Here is a 21,290-nt window from a genome sequence, read left to right on the forward strand (position 1 = left end):
TTTGAAATTTTTTTTTTTTAGTCTATGAATGTTGATAAAAAAATTTTTGCTAAATAAAAATGCTTGAAATTTTCATAAAAAATCCCTCATAAATTGTATTTATACGTATTATCATAGATTACAAATACTCAATGGTATTATTAATCAATATTTATAAATTATTTACAACAATATGAAAATAACTAAGTTATTTATTTAAATATTAAAACTATTTTATAGTCATATAGACATGGCCACACGAGAGTAATTAGGATTTAATAGTTACAGGTGCTAGAGTCCTAGAAAACCAAAGTTAAAAATAACTAAGTTGAAGTCGCGGGGACTTTTCCGACTGCCACCATTATAACAAATAATTTATTATTGAATCCAATAAACGATGGCGGTGCCGTGGAAGTAATGTGAAAGCAGCTCCCACAGCGCCGCCGGTCCAAACAAGGAAAAAAAAAGTTATAAATTCTATTTATAATCAATGCTAATAACTACCAAACTTGTCCAATTGTAGAAGTGTAGACAATCGTTGAACGTTGATTGGTTATCGTCCGACGTTCATTGATTACATTAGCTATCATCATTTATACGTTTTTTGATTTCATAGGTTGGTACGAAATTCAAAATTCTTATCACATACTTTGTCTATAAAAAATACCGACAATTTAAAGTCAAACGACAATGCTGACTTTTTTTTATACAGTGATTATAGAATAGGCTATAACTATATTATTATTTATTTATTAATACTTATTAATTATTATATATTTTGTTTTTTTGTACGTTGTTCCGCTATTTACTTTATTCTAGTAAATAAATGATACACTTATATAAGTAATAACTATCTTTTCCCAGAAAATAAAAATTGCATTAACCAAAAGCATTATGAGTTCAGAGCTGGAAAAAGTAACTGAAGACATTGATCGAGCAGTTCATTTACTTGATTTACTGAAATCTAGATATTTTTTCTTAAGAGCTAAATATGATATAGGTAAAATTAATTATTCGTTGTGTATTCACGATTAACATGATTCTTTTGTCTGAGAAAGATATGCATTTAACTTTATTATTTCAGTGTACGTCATGTCATTGAAACATGTTTAATTTTATACCGAAACAAAACACTTACTATTGTACAATATATTTTTCAGACCTTAACTCTCAAACAGCATATGGGTCCAAAGATACTCAATCAGAAAATCAGTTTTCATCTAATGACCTTCAATCATTTATCATGCTGGAACTTCACCTTTTAGAATATGCTTGTACTTATGGTATTTATTCCATGAATATGTATGCAACTCGTTTAAAAACCAATTTAAATTACAATGACAAAGACCATTTTTTTTTAAAGTAATACATATTAATTAAATTATTTGATTTTACCTTTATCAATATTAATTTATATTTTTTGTTTGTAGACTACTTAAAGATCACTTGCGGAGTTTAATTGAAACTAATTCAAGTATTAAAAATCTTTCTGTAGATTCTTATGATAGCTTTACTTCATACATAAATTCATTCAAGGTATATGCCAATGTTTTGAATAGTGTTAACGAATCAAATATCACTCTATTAAATGAAACTGATACAAACAAGTAAGTTTGATAGATTGAAAATTCATATATATTACTGTTAGTTAAAATAAAAATAGTATAACATCATACGGATATAATCACATACTACATCAAATGCTTAGAGCTGCGAATTCAGCTTAATTACTTAGGCCATGTCACACACATTTAGATTGTCTTCTATTATTAATACCTTATATATTTTATTTTTTTGTTTTTGTACCTACCAATAATTAGCCAGGTTAATATGTTACTTGTTATCATACCATTACTTCATTTGTCAATTGTTTGTATCCATATTTTAACTGCCGTTTGGACTGTTTGGTGTAAATAAACTAAGAAAACGTATTATTATTAATTATATCACTGGAGAATATATTGCTATAACATGATACCAAGTTGCATAATTTATATAGTTCTTTAATAATGCATGCTGTTAAAATATATACCTACTATATATTTTTTTATTAAATTTTATATTTTATGTTTGATTGTATTTTATCACAAAAATGCTTGTTTGTAATTATAACTTATCCAGTACATACAATTTTCGACCAAATTACTTAATTATATTCTATAATGGTTTTTATAGTTTTTTTCCAAACCTGATAATTTATGAATGTCAAATAATTCTGCATGTGTTAAATAAATCTAGTCATGTTGAATTATATATAGTAAATGTGATAATTAAAAATAGTGTTCTGAATTTTATAGGAAAAAGAATAAGCTGATGAAGAAAATTTCAAAAATTAATCTAATGTCAAATATTATTACGTTATTTATATCAGACTTTATTTCAGACTATAGAACTGAAGAAGGAAGGGCAGCTTTAAATATGTGTTTAAAGTATAGAACTCCTAGAAGTATCGAATATTATACAAAAAAATGTAATTTAAACAAATAAGAACTCTTTAATAGTTTTAGTTTATGTACAAAGCTTATTATTTTTATGTATTAAGTATCTACTAATCCATAATAGTACATGAATATATATTTTTTAACTTTTAATGTTTATTTTTTTTGTGTTCTACCTATGTTATTTGTGTTGGTCATATTTTTTATAATATTTAATAACATAATCCATATTATCACTAATAACTAATTATTTTAGTTTTAATATATTATATAGATTATAGACTGTACAATATATTGTAATCAAAAACTTATAATCATAATGTAATTATAATAATAAGTGTTTATAAACAGCTTCATATTTTAAAATATTAATTTCAGAAGTAATAACTGTAGCTTTTAAACTTTTTATTATAATTTAAATAATTATTGATTAATATTGTACAAAAATTGTATACTTTAACAAATTGAATACTTAATATGTTTAATTTTAAAAGTTTATTTACTCAATAATATAATAAAGATATATTTTTTAATTTTATTTTACTACACAGATAGTACTGGTATATTTCTATTTTCATATATTAAATTAAATTTATTTAATAAAATATGCATTAATTATTGTTCTGTACACTTTCTATATATTATAAATTTTAGTTATATCAAATCTCTCATTCCTCCATGTGCCCAATATGTTTGAAAAGGGATACAGTTTTCTCTTCACATATTAATATATAGATAAACATTTTTGAATTTTTGAATTACACATTATTACACTATAATATAATGTGCATGCCATTTTTTTTTAAACACAATTTGTAGGTTCATATTTTACAAAAAAAAAAAAAAACAACCTAATACTTTCAGTGAAGAATAAGTAAGTAATAAGTAATAAGTTATTTAGTACTTATAATCTGAAAAATTCTTAATAGCCTGGTTGTTTATGCAATACTTCTTTCATAAGGATAAGTCTTAGGGAAAGGAATTACCTTTACATATAGGATATATATAGACATATAGCTTATTTTCAGTGTACTGAAATTAGTTCTTCTGAAAAAAAGTTGTTCATATTCTTAGAATTTTTTCCTCTTGGTGCATTTCACCATAATAGTTTGAATTTCAACTTATGAGTAAGTAATCGAGACATATTTCTAAAATAAATTCTATTTTTTACTATCTATTCCATTCTAATCACAAACTAAAACAATTATTATTTTATTAAAAAAAAATATGGAAGTTGCAACTGCGTCTAATTTACCAAAAGGATTTAAATTTCATTGATTTATTAAACAATGACACTAAATTATTAAAAGATATGACCCATGTTTGATGGAGATATCAGAATATCATTTAAGATGTTTAGGAGAGTTGGATTTACTATTTTTTTTTTTGTTTTACAAATAGCATAATAAATTTATTAAAGCTGATTACATAAACTGCAGATGGCAATAGTCTTGAATATATCAACACATTTGTTATTAACAAAATATTTTTAAAAAAGTAACATAGAACCTTATCATAATAATAATAATTTATAATTATTAATCAATCTAATGCCTAACCCATATATAAAACACAGCGTACATAATATCATGATATCGATTTACATACTTTTTGTCACCGAGCAAAAAAGTTGAAATGTATTTTATTTTTATTTATACATTTTTATTGATTAAAAAAAAATATACGGATATATGGTCCAAATTTCAGTCTTCAAATAATTTTTATTTAGGGCAAAACATTCGAGATATCACAGAGTTAAAAAATAATAATATAAAACCCTAACAAATACAAGTCTTGGTTGATATTTTATTACTGTGCATTTAATTTGATGAATGAGCTTCCTAAATTTTAATATAAATTATTATTTTAGACATAGCAAGTTTAAATGTCAATACTTGTAATGAAAGATAATTAAATGGTTAATTTAATGTTTCATTAAAATAATAACTTTTTTTAAGCTAAGTCCAAACTAAAATATTTAGATGTATATAATAATTGATCATTAATGAATTTTTTTTTTTTAAGCACAGTTAGTACTTTATTATACACTTAAAAATCTAATATATGATTTATCTGAGATAATTTTGTATTGCTTTAATAACATTAAAATTTCATATAAATATTTATATAGTTGCTCACTATAAACAATATTTATTTATTTCTAAAATTTCCATTTGGTGTTAGTTAATTTAAAAATATAAAAATAAATAAACAACTATATATTATTATTTTTTTAAATTATCATTTTTTTTTGTTTAATGATTAAAATATTAATGACTAATATCCTAACAAAAATTATATTAAATTGTATACCATGTAAAAGCTAAATTTAATAGTTTCAAAACATTAAGATGTATACCAAGTTCTCACTGTTTGTAAGTCTTGGGTTTTGTTTTTAATCATAAAAATAAAAAAAACAATATTTATAACATAATAATCACAATAATAATATTAATAATAATAATAATAATAATAATAATAAAAAACATTTAAACTTGCTACGTAATACGTGTTCATGTCAATATCAAATTGATAATTACCATCACAATTTATATAATAAATGTAATTGAAAAAAATTACTTTATGCATAATATGGATATACCAACAAAATTGAAACCAATTGCATGGCATATAAATGGATACATGTCATACGTAGACACATCCCTAAATTTAAGTTAACAATATGAATGTTTTCAAACAGCCAATAGGAAACCAATTAGTTATATGTGTATATAGCCGCCATACTTCAAGCTCATCCAAAATAAGAAAACAAGCACTTGTGTGATAAACAATTTTGATCTTTAGTGTTAAACTTTAATACAAACAAAAATAAAATAAATATTTCTGGCTAAGTTTTAACACAATCATATTTTTTAACGGTATTTTAATAGATCTTAAATTTGAATACCAAATCCCCCCCCAAAAAAAAACAATAAATCATTAAAAGTTATCATTAGGCTCATACCAAATAATGGAGCCGGTAACCAATGTTAAGACAGTAAAAAATTATAAATGCACTGAGTTTTTAAACATTGAGCGAACCATTATGTGATTAGTCACTGATTTTTCTATCTCTTTTGTGCTATGGAACTAATTTGGGTTTTATAAAAATTGTCATTTAGAATAATTATACATTGTATTTAAAAGAAATAGAAAAAAAAATAATAATATTATAAATAATTGATTGCTCATAGGCAAGAAGAATCTGGTGTTGCAGTTCTAATCAACACTGGATTGTGTTTATCATAGTCATGCACCAGATCTTTAATATGAGACAATTTATTATGAAGATAGTCAAAACGTGTTTTAGCTGCTTGATATTTATCATCATGTTTTCTTTCATTATATTCTTGTAATATTTGGTTTTCTAAAATCTAAAACATATATTTAAATTATTAAACTAATAAACCCTAGAGTAAATAGATAATATATACCTTATATTCATTTGAACCTTTAGGATAAAGCAACATACGATCTTTTAACTTAGCAAATTTATTTCGAACAGGATCCATAATTTCAGCCAGGTGTTTATATTCTTTATGACATTTCATGAATTCTGATTTATATTGCTTTTTTTGCTCCTTGTTTGTTATTCGTACAAAATCTCTGAAAATAAATATAAATATTTTTAAAATAAAAATTAATTATATTCTTTTAAGAATTTTCATAATGTACTCACTGAATATATTTTGGTATTGGATTAGTGTGAGAGGGTGCATGAGTAGGTGATCGTATTGTTGATTGAGTACTAGATACAATTGGTGGAGGACTATTTGATAACAATTTTTTCTCAGGTGATGGTCGTTTAAAATGTGAAATACGTAATCTTTTTGTCTGGAAACCATCAGCACTATTGTAGTACCCAGGTCTTTTGTTACCATGCACATTATTAGGAGGACTGCTGGGGACAGTGCTACTTGGAGATTGTTCACTGCTGCCAGAGCTTCCAGTATCACTCAATCCAGGAGGTGTTAAATTTTGAGGCTTTCGTCTAAATATTAAAATCTTGTTTAGTTTTTTTATCAATCCCTAACTAATTAATAAAAATGTAAATAACTAAACAATTATTTCAAATTATTTATTGGCTATCTAGTACAGAAAATGTATACTTATTTTCATTATATTATTTAGACATACAGAAAATATCATTTGTTTTAAACAGAAAAAAATGGTTTCTCATTTTTTCAAAATAATTAGGTGTTTTTATATGTGAAACTATTTTTTCTAAAACCAATTTTTTGGAGGTACTAAGGTCACTAAGCATGCTACTCTCAATTTAGATAGGCCCACCGGGATACCAGAATTTTTTTGGTGGACCATTACTTATATTGACGAAAATGAGTAGATGAAAAATATCTGAAATCTTGGATATGATCAAGTGGACCGCTGGATTTTATTTTCCTTATAACTAGTTGGTATTTTGGGGGGGAAATAGGTTAGGTTAAAATTAATTTTATAGTTAGGAAAAAAACTCAGGTACAATTAGATTGTATCTGAATGCAATTTATATTATTTAAGAAAAAATATAATAAATATTTCAAGGACCAGAACTAAATAACATGATATTCACTATAATATTATTGATGTCTTAATGTGATAAAAGATAAAAAATTATATTTCTACTATAAAATAATACAGCGTTTCCCAAATTCTTGTTTGAACTGGCCCGGTAATTAATATTTTCCCCTTCGTGATTTACCAAAATCTTTTACATTTATCATAGTGTAAAAAAAGGCAAAATAAAACACATTTGAATGTTCACATTGAATTTTATAATAATATTGAAGCGTTAATTTGTAACAACAATGTAATATAGTTACTAATTATATAAAATTATTAAACAAAATGATAAATAATAAAATGTAATATGAGAATTTTATTAAATTCTGTGACCCGGTAGTGGGTTGAGACTCATTATTTGAGAAACGCTGACATAATAAATTATACAACAGAACTTAAAATAATATATTTTATTAAAAAGCTTATTAAAATATGCTATATATGTAGCAAACTTATAATAAATAACTATGAACTATATTTTAAAAATTGTTATTTAATTTCTTTTAAAATTTCTCCCTCGCTAATATTGAATATTTTTAATGTTATGTAATACGTTAAGTAAAAAATCAATATTTAGTATTTTATTTAATCATATTTTAATTTCCTTGGGTCTGCACTTTTGTTTGTAACATTTAATCTATTAAATTAATAATATTATTGAAATTAATGAACATTAATTATACTTAGTATTATTTTTGTTATAATATTTTATTATATATATATTATTTTATACAGTATTAAACAGAGCTTTTATCATAACTGTTCAATAATAAAAGAAATACACAATTTTACTTACCGTTTTAATACAATATGATCTTGACTACTATAAAATGGCCAGTCTTCTTGTACATCATTCCAAATATGCCTTAATAGATAGTATACATTATCTTTTATTTGTGCTACATGACTAAGAACTGACATTATTTGTGTTCTATCTTTATCTTTCAAACCATCTAAAAAATGTAATATAATTAAATTAAACAAACATGTTAAATTAATTAATAATTTTAACTAACCTCTATTTAATATACTAATTAATTCTGGTTTCTTGTATGGCCTTAATGCTAAAAGATGAATAATTCTATCTCGTAATGGTTTTTTGCTAATATCTGATGCATGATTGGCTGGTGAAGGGATATGCGGGGGTATAGGTTTGGAAATTATAGGTTTTGGAACGTTATTTGTAATATTAACATTATTATAAGTATTATTATTATGACGGCTAGCTCTTATTTGAGCAGGATTTTTTCGGATTTTGCGACTAAGAGCTGATTTGCTGTCAAGTTCAATTTCCCGTGTACTGTAAACAAAGAAAAAATATATCTAATTATAGTTATAATTTCTACAGATATTTATGATAGAAATTTTATTATTAATTAATATTTTTTTATTAATTGTTACATTTGAACAAACATTTCACATCTATAAATACTTTTGATGTAAAGTGATAAATGATTAAGATAAAATTTTTTTTTTAAATAAATAACAACTATACCATGATTTCTTATGTAATTCTTCGACAGCGACCATTCTATGTCTAGTAGCTTCATATACATCATCATTTGCTAGTACTCGTATATGTCTATTTAAGGTACCAACATATTCTAATGATCTATAAATAAATGAAATAGTTTATTTTCTGGCTACTATCATATTATAAATGTTTATTATTAATCAATTGATGAATAATTTTTATAAAATACCTTGAAGTATTTTGACGAATACATTCAAAGCTACTTCTAGGAGCAGCAACATCGTTATTTGATAAACTAAAGTCAAATGTATAATTTTTTGATATGCTCGGTACGCATAATTGCTGTAATAATAAATATAAATATAAAATTAACATATTTAATAATTACTAAGACAGTACAAAAATTAATACTTACGCCTTCATTGCCTTTAAATTGTATTCTAGGTTTTGGAAGGTTTTCTGAGTTACCCTAAAAAAAAATGTATACATATTAATATTAATTACATTTAAGATATATTTATAAACAATTAATTTAACTACCATACTTAAATTCTATATTTGTAATGTAAGTTAGGTTATAAATTAACAAAATAAAGAACTATAATAAACTAAGACTGAAGTTCAGAGAAGTTCATTTTTTTTTTAAATTTTTAAAGGAATGATAAATTTCAAACCATGAAAAAACAAATGTAACTGATTATTATTGATTATTAAATTGGCATGGTTCATTTGAAGTAAATTGCAATCTCTTATCTTGTTTATTGTTATACGTTATTACAATAGTAAACAACTAAAGAATGATAAATCTATGATGGATGTAAGATTCCTTTTTTAAATAGTAACAATAAATTATTTTTTTGAATACGGGTACAACGCACATATTATACAATTAAACCATTTAAGAGGATGCCAGCGTAGTATTTGTTATCTCTCTCTAACCCACGCGCAACATAACAAATTTTACGTTCACAAAAATGACTAATAACCATATTAATATCTCAAATTAGAGTGAAATGACCTATTATAGAATTTAAAGTTAAGAACATTATCTAGGGCACTTCATAAGCGTTTTATAATATTTTTATTTTAATGATTAAAATCACGAATATTACATTTTTTAAATAAATAAATTCACATAATGTTTAAATTATTTTATGTAGTAAAATGTATTATGATCTTATTGAATTCTTTAATTATATGTTTAATGTCTTATGCTAAACATGAATTACGAACATATTACCTTATTTAAAATATAGTGTAGATGACGCGCGAAACTATAATTATATTTTTGTTTATTTATAACATAAACCAAGGAATGTTTTAGTATTATTTTCTCGGTGCCCATAGTTAATATATATTTGGTTTTGCTATATAAATATATAATATTATTCACTACATTTACCTATCTATAGGTAGTATTATAATATGCAATATTATTATTTTAAATTATTTTTATTTTTCCGGTTAAATGTACAGCTAATATCAACCGTATATGTTCGTTTTCATCGCATCGTGTTTTAAAATGACATTATCTCTACATTAGACAAGGGGGACACGTCATTTGTAGTGAATAAAACATTGTTAAATGTTTGACATGTTAATAAATGTTTTAATAATAATAATGGATGTCAAATTATTATTGGTAGGTCATTCTCAGGCTTCACACAGGTAGCTCTGTGAGAGAGCTGGCCTATTGACGTGTATGACCCAAATACCAAACTCTTAGTCTGTAACAGCAGCAATAGTACATAATATATATATATATATATATATATAAATATATAAAAAATAGTGTGGCAGCAGCGGTAGTAGCGAAACTTTCACTTTTTGTCATACAATTGGTCCTGACCTTGTCCTCAACGTAGACAAATATTTAAGCCTTGCCTTGTGTATTAATTGTATTTATTCGAGTTATGCCATTTTAGAATAACCACTAATAATAATAATAGAGTAAAACAGTTATTGCGGAGACAGTCATATATATATTATATTTTATATAAAAACGACTGTAGAACCGAGAATGAAAATAATTTAAAATATACGAAGTCCAACAACTTAAAATTTAAAAAGGCATTTTGTATGTATGATTTTTTTTCTTTATAGTCACAATCCATTCTAAGATATACAATATGTAAGTCACATTAATATTTGGTTTTCTTTTAGATAAAAATAAAAATCATTAAACTTTGTTAGGAAAACTCGACATGGTTAGACACATTGTAGATTCGTGAAAATAATATTTGAACGCTTATTATTATTATTATTAGAGTACGTACACATTTTTATTTGTTGCGTATTACTAATGTTTCACGTGAAAAAGCGGGTGAAAGTACGAGTGCTAAAGACGAAAGGATAATTATGTTACATACATATACAATAATACTGCTTTACAGCCAGTTAAAACCAGTTTTTATTAAACCATTACTATACAGTATGAAAAACACAAAATAAGTTCTATCATAAAGTTCTAGCCCAGATATTACTTTTGTATTTTTACTGGGATACCTCGAAATGAAATAAATATTTACCAAACAATAATTACGGGGACTGTTATTGAGACTTAGTTTGTTCAACACGTAAATAATGAATAGAAAATTCCTAGAATATAATTCTAGTTTTAAAATAAATTCTATTCAGAATAAAATAATTTTTAATTTCCTAAGTTATCAAAAACTCTTTAGTTAAAAGGATGTTATATTTATTTAAATAACATATATTATACAAATCTCGTTAACTAGGTTTTATCAATGATAAGAAAACCAAAACCAGAAAAAAATTATGGATAATTTGTTTTTTTTTTTTTTTGGAACAACTGTGTTCGAGTATAACTGAATTCGAAGGAAGAACTTTTAAAATTTTACAAATAAATGAAATTGTATTTAATAAATACATCCATAATTCAGTGAACAAAAAATCGTTTTCTATGGACTAAGTACAATGATATTTTCACTAAATCTTAATTTAATAGATTTCATACGTTTACGAAAACCAAATTAATTAGTTGTTTATACTTTGACCTTCATTTTATTTCGTCAACATTGTCGATAAGCCAGCTGACATTGTACGGAAAAAAATAAGTACTAACGTAATTCACCAATGCCACTGAGTTCTGTGCACTTAACTATTATTTTTCGGTTTTCAAAAGGTAATCTATTCAGATAGATATTCCATAATAATACACATAAATCAATTATTATGGAAAATGACATAAAATTGTTCAATTTGTTTTATTTGAATAGTGATACTATTTACGACGATGGTAATAACTAATAAATTATTAAACTATAACAATGTTATAATTATTATGTTTTATGACACAACTGATGTGGGTAATATGTAGCTAATCTAATATATATTTCCACATAATAATCATAGACTAAACTATTTTATTTTGTATAGGTACACATATTATACAACTTATTTAACCATAATTTATAAGTATAGGTAGTAAGTTTAAAAACAGTTCTTGCAGTCACCTATGGTAAATATATTATATAAATGCAATTTTATAAAAAAAAAAGCATCTGTTTAATCCATTAAACACTTGTACTGGTGCTTTTCAATTGAAATATTTTCAACATAGTTGCCAAATCGTAATTGAAGAGATAAAAACGAGTTTCGGAAACAGAATAAAAATGGTTACGTTAAATTAATAGACGAAAAAAATTAATTTTTATAACGGAATTAATTCATTTATAAATATTATTCAAGAACAATGAAGTATCTGTGTGTATTTATAATACAAACCAATCTTTCTACAAAAACTTGAACATACTTATGCATAAAAAGTAAGTATATATAATATCATAGTATGTCGAGCCAATATAAGTATAATAATATAATGACTAGTGTTTAATGTATAATGACTAACGAGTAATGACAATATAAACTATAATTACCTGAATAAACGCATTTAATTTAAATATAAAATATGTATGATAACATTTTTTAATCCAGCATTTCTATAAATAGGTTTTGTAGTGTTGATAAATTATTTTGTTAGAATTCAATACTTTATAATAATAACAATCAAAACCATGTTATTTGTTTTTTAAATAGGTACCCTAAAGTGTTACATGAAAAAGAAAAATTGATTCTTGTTTCCAGGCGTATTTTCGGGAATTTTATTTATGGAGAGGGGGTGGGAAGGCTTACAAATTTGTTTTGCGTTCCTAAGACATTTACCACTAGTTTTTAATAATCATTTTTTTTTATTATTATTTATTTTTTTTTTTCGAAAATTATTCGTTATTGTAATATATTTTTAACAAAACAATATAATATATTATTCTATTATAATGTATAATATAATATACAATTTAAGGGACTTTAGCCCCAAAGGCCCCACTTGGGCGCATCACTACTATTCTCTTTTGTTTGCATTGCATAAATTAAAATAAATCGATTATTAGGTATTTTAAAAAGCTGTAGTTTTTTTTTGGAGATTTTAGATAACACTTTAACGACTCATCTTAGAGGCCTATCCAATTCTTTTTAATTGGTTAAAATGTGTATAAAAAATGTATTTTTATTTAATATAGTTCATGACATTCCTAATAATTAATTTTAATGAAGAATAATATTTTAAAAATTTCAATAACTTAACATAAAATTATCACATTATTACTTGTAAGTATTTTAGTTTTTAGTAGAGTAGATTTAAGCAAAACAAGAACCTAAGAAGATGATACACTTCAATCTTTTATTGTATATTAAAATGTATTCTATTTAATATCAGTAGTCTATACTTCTCAAAGTAGATTGTTAATTGTTGTACAAAAAAATTAATCAGATATTTAAAATTAATCTTCATACATAGGATAATTTTAATAAAAAATATAGCTAAATTAGGAAGGTACATGATATAAGTATTTTAAGAGGTTTCTATACAGTAATATCACCACTATTAATTGTGTTACTACCAGTGTTCTTTGTCAAGCATTTTAACCCAAATTCAAATCCATAATACGTATAAAAAACTATTTAAAATCTATTATTACACCAATAAAAAAAAGTCATTATGAATATGATGTTACACGAAAGTTAAATAGAAAATATAAATAAAAAAATTAACCAGCCCAAATTAATATTGTTCTTCAAAGTTAACATGGTACAATATTAATTATTCTGGATGTATGTCGAATAAGAACTATAATAAATATATATGACTAAAAAATAAAAATAATTCTAATTAAATAATATACATATTTTTTAAAGAAAACTCTTTTTGTCATAGTTCACCGATTACCGAATATCACAAAACAATTTGAAAATAAAAATTAAATTATTAAAACCACTAAATATTTGAAATCTTAAAAATACTGTTTGCACATGCCACTTTTAGATTTTAAAAGATTGTTTAACATTTATTTCACCATAGGTACTGTTAAATATAAACTTCAGATACAATGATATATTTGTAATTGTTAAATCATTAATCGATTTAAATAAGGAAAAAAAATAATATTTTATAAAATTAAAAACATTACAATAAATGATATAGGTAGGTAAATACAGGAGACAGACTGGGAAATATGTTTTATAAGGCTCAGTAATTAATAATTTTACAATGATAAACAAATAATACCTAATAACAGTAATAAGTGATATTTTGTATTTTTTTATTCCTCGGTCCACATAATAAACTGGTCTAATCCGTCCCTCGGAATGTAATTTAGTTATAAAAATACCTAATAACCTAATTCTAACTATTAAAATATTATCAACAAATTGTTATAAAACTAAATTATAAATACTTGATATATTCAGTGGGAATCTATTAATAGAATCAAAACACTTTGTACCAACATGATTATATGTGATACTCCTCACCGTAATACTAAACAATTTGTTTAAAAAATTCAATAGCTTATACCCACATAAGATCAGTTGTTTAAATTACGAGGTTGAAAAGTAATTATACCTTTAAAAACTTAAGGGTTTACAAATATTTATTGGAATAAAATATTCAAACTTAAAAAAATATAATACCTACATCTAATTCTCAACCTAAATCTAACATTTCTTTTCTCTACATGACACATAGAAACAGAAATAATTTTTATTTACATAGTTTATACCATTAAGAGAATATATTCTTATCATGATTTAAAAATAATTCTTATGCTATAAAATAAAATATTTGTTAAATTAGATAGGTATAACATGCATTTTGGCCAACTATAAGTAATTCATACAATTTGTTTTAATGTTTATTGTTTGTATAATTGATATACAATATTAATTGATTTACTATAATTTTTTAGAGCTATAAACCATTAGAATGGATGAAATGTATTAATTATCATACAATTATAGTTTTAGTTTATTGTGAACAAGATGATAGCAGATGAAAACAAATATCAAAATTGCACTTTTTTTTTATTAACTTTATAATGGTTGGATAATTTTAACAATAATATGGTTTTAATATTTTAAGTTATGATTGGTTTTGGTTTTTTAAGTTAAAGGTTACAAATCTACTTATTTTAAATTTAAAATAGATAAAGTAATCCAACATTTTTTTTTTTTTGGTATTGATAATATACAAGAATTATTATTCATGAAAATATATTAGAATATTAAGATAATTGTATCTTTTTTTTAGTTTTAGTAAATAGGTAAGTAATGAATGTATGTGTATTTTTATTTTACTACCCTACCTAATTAATAAAAGTACCTATGTGGCAAATAGTTTTCATAATTACCTAGGTACAATAAATGATAATTTATGAAAGATTTTTACAAAATGTAATAAATTGTTTTGAAAGTTAGTAAATTTAGTTTTATAAACAACATAAGAGTATATTTTTGAGAATTTGTGCGCAAAGATCTTTTTTTAAGAATTTTCTACAGTTGATAACAGTGGTATTTTTACTGTTTTTTTTATGTTCTATTAAATTTTTTTTAAATAGGTAATATTATTAAAAAGAACATCTACCAGACTATTGAAATAATTTATTGATATAGTTATGACGCCGAGGATTTTTATTCAAACATTAAAAATAATTCATATACCTAATGAAGATTGTAAAATATTTATTGCATAATCATTCGAGAAGGTCAGAAGGAAGGTAACATGAATCTTATTTAGACTTACAAATCAAAAATTGTGTTGTAAATATCTATATTAGCAAACATTTTGAAAATTAAATTAACAAAACATGTTCTAGGTATAAAAGTATAAATGTATTGAACTACCTACAATTTAAATAGATACTAATATTAATTAAAAACAAATTATACACTTAATATTAAAAACTAAACAACTTGATCATACAATGATTTAAGAGGTACAAATATATAAGAAATATATCTATTTTTGATTTATTTTTAATTATCTAATATTATTAATAGTTATTTGAGGAACAGATATGTATTAAAATTTACTGTTCATTTAGATGGGCTAGTAACATTGTAAGGATTTTAAAAATATGTTAGTTAACCTATGCAGTAATAAAACTTGGTAAATAGTAATTTGTTTGTATAATAATTAATTTTATTTCAATTATAGACTAAAGTTGTTAAAAAAAAATCTTTAAGTATAAGTCTAACAAAAAAGCAGATCTAATTAAATGTGTCACACCATCCAATATTATTATTATAAACAAATATCTAATGACAATATTGTTAATTTATATAATATATAAATTCAACTCTAGCGGGAATGTTAAGACTACGGACAACAGATTTAAGTTATACAAGTTTATGACATCGATATGTGGACAGTATTGAAAACCAGCTGTTTGAAACATTGAGATACATCAGGCTCAGAAATAATGAACAGATATTTTGCGTAAATTAATAAACTGTTGGAAATCTTCCTGGGTCAACTTTGGAGACTGTCAAAATGAAATGTGGAAGTAGAAATATAAAATAAAAACAAGAGGTGTAGATACTGGTAGATGAAATCGATTTCAGTCAAGTAGACAGTGGTCAATTAAAACCGAAGACCTTGAGATGGTTCCCGAAAATTCGGGGTCGCAGAGGTAGGCTGGTTAGGTACTCGGAACGAGTAATGCGAGTTGGTGTCCTGGGCCAAAATCAGAGGACCGACAAAGACTGAAGAGTGGATGTGTGGACGTGGCCGGAGGAAAACGAGTCGCGCGGGACGAGCGCAAGAGAAATCGCGTAGGCGATGACTGAGAGAACAGAGGGACCCCACAAGCAGCGAAAACAAACGGTCGCGGAGAGAAAAGATCGTCGCGTAAATCGCTAAAAGGTCGGCACCTAAGTCTGGTTCTTACCTGTTGACAGCATCGCAGGTAATCCTCGACGGCCTTCAGACAGGAATCGGTCAGCTTGACGAAGAACAGCGTTTTGTTCTTGCCCGTCCTCTGTTTGGGCAAAAGGCCATTGTTCTGGTTCGACGACAGACTGTATTGCACCCCGGCGGTCAAAGCGGACATCGCGGCCGATATGTCGTGGCGACTGGCGACTGTTTGCGGGCGCGTTCTCGGTACGCGGTCGGCGTCCTCTCGTCGTCGTCGATAGAGAGAGGAAAATGATTTCTTTTCGGAAAAAAAAAAAATTAATTTTTTTATTATTATTACTATTACTATTATTATTATTATTATTATTATTATTACATCTACAAACGAATCATAATCGCACCAGCGACGATCGCGGACATGTACGCATAGGGAAAAGATTACGAGACTACTATTAATTATTATATTAAATACGAGTTGTATTACACTACTTCGATAGCTGATGGTAATGGTGCGAGATACCAGGTGCACACGGGACCGCCGCGCTGATACGCACACACCTGGGCCTCCCGGAGTAGTGACGTCACGGACGTACGATGTCTATACGACTGCACGACGGCCAACGATTGCTCCATACACCATAGACGTCGTCGCGCAACACACAATCAGCGACCAGCTGCCGCAGCTGCTGAAAGTTGACGCAACACAGTTTTTTGTGATTACTGATTACTTTGCCGCCGCCGTCATTTGTCCTGCTGTCGACTACTGCCACGGCGCCACTACTGCCACAGCGCTGCTACTATTGACAATACCACCTATACTATATTTACTAACAATATTGTTTACGCAATACCGCGACCGTCATCGGCCGGTCCTTCGATTGTAAATAGTAAAAGGATTATAAGATCTGTATATTGTACTGCAGTACGCAGGATTTTTACCCGTTGCCCAAAGCAGAACGTGTTGGCTGCAAATTATGTCTGATTATATATACTCAAAGTCAATGGGGGTATAGTAATTATAATTATAGTATCGTAGATAGGTAACTCATAACAGTCATTTATCTGAGATCAACAAGTTCAACTTATTTTTTTATGATATTATAGCTGCAAGACAAGATGAGATTACTAAAGTTAAAAGCTTTAACCCTTGATTAAAAAATCTTAAAAAAAAGTATTTTAAAATATTCTTGTTTTTATTTTCATTTGTTCAGGTGTAGTAGTATATATAAACTGAAACGATAATACAATAGTTTTATATAATTACATATATATATACTAGTATACTACCCCCCATAAGTGCATTGTTAAGCCAACGGCACTAATGGTGAATTTCCTGTGGTTCAATTTGGATTCAAGCAACCACTGCGGCACTGCCCATGTCCCGTTAGAACAAATTCCGATTTACTTATTCTGCAGTAATATAATATCCCATCCGACTCACGAACAATAAAAATCGGCAAACACATACGATTCTAGGTTGTGCTGCCGTCCCAAAGGGCCCCTTCGAGACATCAAAACGTCACTTCTCACTAGGAAATCAGCCTCGAAAAAATAAAACGATTTACCTACTGAGGGCTGTACCTGTATGAATATAGAATGTAGTAATATATAGTTTCTTTTTTTTTATTTCCATTTCTTGTTCAACATGCACAGCGCAGTGGGAAGATCAGCCGGTGGTGGTGATGACCAGGTGTTCGAGCTGGAAGCTACACATATTGTACAGGGGTGCGTATTATTATTATTATTTTATTCCGTACCCCACGAAGCCCCCATAGTAATAATCGAATAATAGCTGTATATAAATATATAGATATATATATACACCTATAAATGCCGTTATTTATTATATATGAGCGACGGATTTGTATTATATATGGTAATATACGCCGTAAACAGCTTGTAGGGTATTTTAAAAAAAATATTGGGAATAAACATATAACTTACTACATAGACATAGCACGTAGAATTGAAAGATGTTCGGGGGAACAGTTTGGCGTGTATTATCCTGAAGTCAAAGTCTGGAATTTGCTTGTGGTGTACGAGTACGAGCTTGTATTTATAACAAGTAACATATATTTATAACTATATTATATATTGTATTTATTATTTATAATTTATACACAATATAAACGCATTGTATAACGATATATCTCGACTGGCGCCGTAATTGGGTTTAAATATACATATACGTAAATTAATGTAACTAATAATAATAATGCATAACGCACCATGCATAATACAGAAATATGCACTATAATAAATAATATGTAATATTGTAATCTTAATGTGTTTTTTTACAGCTATGGTATTTACCACTTGGTGACTTTTTCCAGCAACGAGCAACCCTTTTTACGTTTTATAAAATAACATTATACAGAGTGCATTTTTAATTTTATAAAAACTCTTTTTATGTATATAGTTTGAAGTAAATATAACACTAAAAAACAATTATTTTTATCGGTGGTTTTTAATTTTTTTTTAATGACAAGTCAATAACCTATAGATAGGTACTTTTTTTATATATATATATATATATGATCAGAAACAGCTGGACACCTATTAGACTTATAAGAATGTGGTTTAAAAATAATTGAATAAATTAAGTTTTGAAGTTTAAATAAGCAGCGACATATTATACTATAGGCATATTAGGTATAGCAGTGTAACTTTTGTCAAGGGTGATACATTGCGTGTTATTTTAATTAGGTACTGTTGAAGTAGGTAATACCTATAATGTAAATAATAACAAACTATTTATTCAATATTTATACATCAACAATTTCAGAAAAGGATTAGGTATGTTTCTGATTATATTGAAATAAAAATAAATTAAAAATTTAAGGAACCACTATATAATAAAAAATACTTATAGCAAAGTGTAACCATTGATAAGGATTATACTGTGTATGAATCTATATTCTATATAATATTCTATATACGTACGTATAATAAAATACGTATATTATTACACATAATAGTATAATACCTATTTATATAGGTATCAGGTATATGTATAATATGTAATTCTATCGAAAGCGTAAATGATTTTGACTCTGCAGACTACAATAATACATGATATATATGTGTGTGTAATAATAAAAATCACTGCGCACGCTACGTTGACTATATAAGATAATAATAGTTATAATAGATATTGTGTATGGCATATGTATAGGTAGGTATCGCGTTATATTTGGATTTACCTACCTATCATCTGTACACGATTATTCAATCAAGGAGCTCGTAAATCGTTTGAAATTCCAATCTTGATAAAAAAAAAAAAAAAAAAATAATAATGAGAATGATTTGCGATATTCTGCTTTACTGCCGCAGTTATATACCTACATAACATACACACTAAATATATGCGTATACTGTAGTATACACCGTGCCGTGCAGATATTCCAATAAAAGAGACACGCGTAACTCCCTCTATAACTTACCGACCAGTCTCACAACCAGTTATAAAATAATATATTCGTCCATATTAAATTTAATATACATTTATTTATGAAACGACGGTTTTTACGTATATTTCATCATTCCAATAATACTTGTATATATATATATATATATATTATTATGTACGAACCAATGATGTGAATGTAATTATATATACACGTAAGCATCTATATATATATATATATATGTGTGTGTGTGTGTGTGTGTGAGTGCGTATACACACGCGTAATGCGTGAATATATATAACATGAGTACATGACTGTGTATATATTCGTAGTGGGGGAGGTTCCGGGTTTAACCCCCCCACCTAAAATGTCTTCAAAACAATAATTTGTTTTTAGTGTATATTCGTGTATACATATACACTATATATATAAATAGGTTATATGTGATTTTTTTTCATCATAAGGACTTCTCGTAACATTTATACCTCACCCGCGGCTCACCCTATCCAGAAAAAAAGACAGATATTAAGACGCGTGGCAAACAATCGACTTCGTCACAGTAGGTATAACTAATACATCATATATATATATATATACATACATACATGAATATTTATAGCTAAAGACTAAAATAATAAATGCTAATATTATATATATATATAATATTATTATTATATGTATAACATTTCTTATTCATATGTTATAATAATAATATAATATATTATACCAAATATGACGATGTACCTACCTATACATAAGACACAATATTAGTTATTACTGTATTATATACATATATGCACGTAACAATGAAATTTGATAAACAAATAAGTATATATTAATTATCTTAACGACTTTGCCGAAGTTAAGTGTAGTATGACATTATATATACAAAGGTAATTAGAAATTATTTAATTTTGATATCATTATAATTTATTATTTTAATTATTAATATAATAATATGATATAAATAAAAATATTCTCTTATTGCAGGCACCATTGCACCAGACATCAGTTTGTATAATTGTATTATTTTGCACATGATGGGTATTTTATGCGTGATATGTGTATTACATCATATATATATATATTATATCGATGACATATTATTTAGGTGTAATAATATAATAGCAAGCAGGGCATAATAACAAATGACGAGTTAAAAAATAAAATCATATAAATTATTATTAATATGTTCTAACTTATCGAGACAAAAAAAAACA

At 25.8% G+C, this 21,290-nt stretch overlaps 2 protein-coding genes across 4 annotated transcripts; one reads left to right on the forward strand and one right to left on the reverse strand.

Moving 5' to 3' along the window:
- The first annotated feature begins 673 nt into the window (after positions 1-673).
- Positions 674-2,651, forward strand: LOC113554163. 2 transcript variants are annotated; one of them, XM_026957884.1, is made up of 4 exons: positions 674-979; positions 1,140-1,341; positions 1,410-1,586; positions 2,363-2,651. In XM_026957884.1, exons 1-4 carry the CDS (start codon positions 874-876, stop codon positions 2,367-2,369), a joined length of 492 nt encoding a protein of 163 aa, XP_026813685.1. In that variant the 5' UTR covers positions 674-873; the 3' UTR covers positions 2,370-2,651. The 2 variants fall into 2 exon arrangements, with proteins under 2 accessions (XP_026813685.1, XP_026813684.1); XM_026957883.1 differs by having other exon boundaries at positions 2,277-2,570.
- Positions 2,652-5,534: 2,883 nt separating this feature from the next.
- On the reverse strand, positions 5,535-17,306 carry LOC113552041 (RNA polymerase II elongation factor ELL). 2 transcript variants are annotated; one of them, XM_026954706.1, is made up of 10 exons: positions 17,040-17,306; positions 16,698-16,961; positions 8,867-8,920; positions 8,681-8,793; positions 8,473-8,589; positions 7,994-8,277; positions 7,774-7,930; positions 6,097-6,408; positions 5,852-6,023; positions 5,535-5,791 (listed from the first exon to the last, which is right to left on the reverse strand). In XM_026954706.1, the coding sequence occupies exons 2-10, from the start codon at positions 16,857-16,859 to the stop codon at positions 5,606-5,608; spliced, it is 1,557 nt and encodes a 518-aa protein (XP_026810507.1). In that variant the 5' UTR covers positions 16,860-16,961; positions 17,040-17,306; the 3' UTR covers positions 5,535-5,605. The 2 variants fall into 2 exon arrangements, with proteins under 2 accessions (XP_026810507.1, XP_026810508.1); XM_026954707.1 differs by lacking the exon at positions 17,040-17,306 and having other exon boundaries at positions 16,698-17,013.
- Positions 17,307-21,290: the final 3,984 nt, after the last annotated feature.

This window comes from Rhopalosiphum maidis, chromosome 2 (assembly GCF_003676215.2).
Source record: "Rhopalosiphum maidis isolate BTI-1 chromosome 2, ASM367621v3, whole genome shotgun sequence".
Taxonomy (NCBI): Eukaryota; Metazoa; Arthropoda; class Insecta; order Hemiptera; family Aphididae; genus Rhopalosiphum; species Rhopalosiphum maidis.

Excerpts from the sequence above, each read along its gene's own strand:
- LOC113554163 (XM_026957883.1), top strand. The coding sequence starts at position 874 with ATGAGTTCAGAGCTGGAAAAAGTAACTGAAGACATTGATCGAGCAGTT. Across the intron at positions 980-1,139 it reads AAGAGCTAAATATGATATAG|ACCTTAACTCTCAAACAGCA; the intron begins GTAAAATTAATT and ends TATATTTTTCAG. Across the intron at positions 1,587-2,276 it reads AATGAAACTGATACAAACAA|GAAAAAGAATAAGCTGATGA; the intron begins GTAAGTTTGATA and ends TGAATTTTATAG.
- LOC113552041 (XM_026954706.1), bottom strand. The coding sequence starts at position 16,859 with ATGTCCGCTTTGACCGCCGGGGTGCAATACAGTCTGTCGTCGAACCAG. Across the intron at positions 8,278-8,472 it reads GAATTACATAAGAAATCATG|TACACGGGAAATTGAACTTG; the intron begins GTATAGTTGTTA and ends CTTTGTTTACAG. Across the intron at positions 7,931-7,993 it reads AATTAGTATATTAAATAGAG|ATGGTTTGAAAGATAAAGAT; the intron begins GTTAGTTAAAAT and ends TACATTTTTTAG.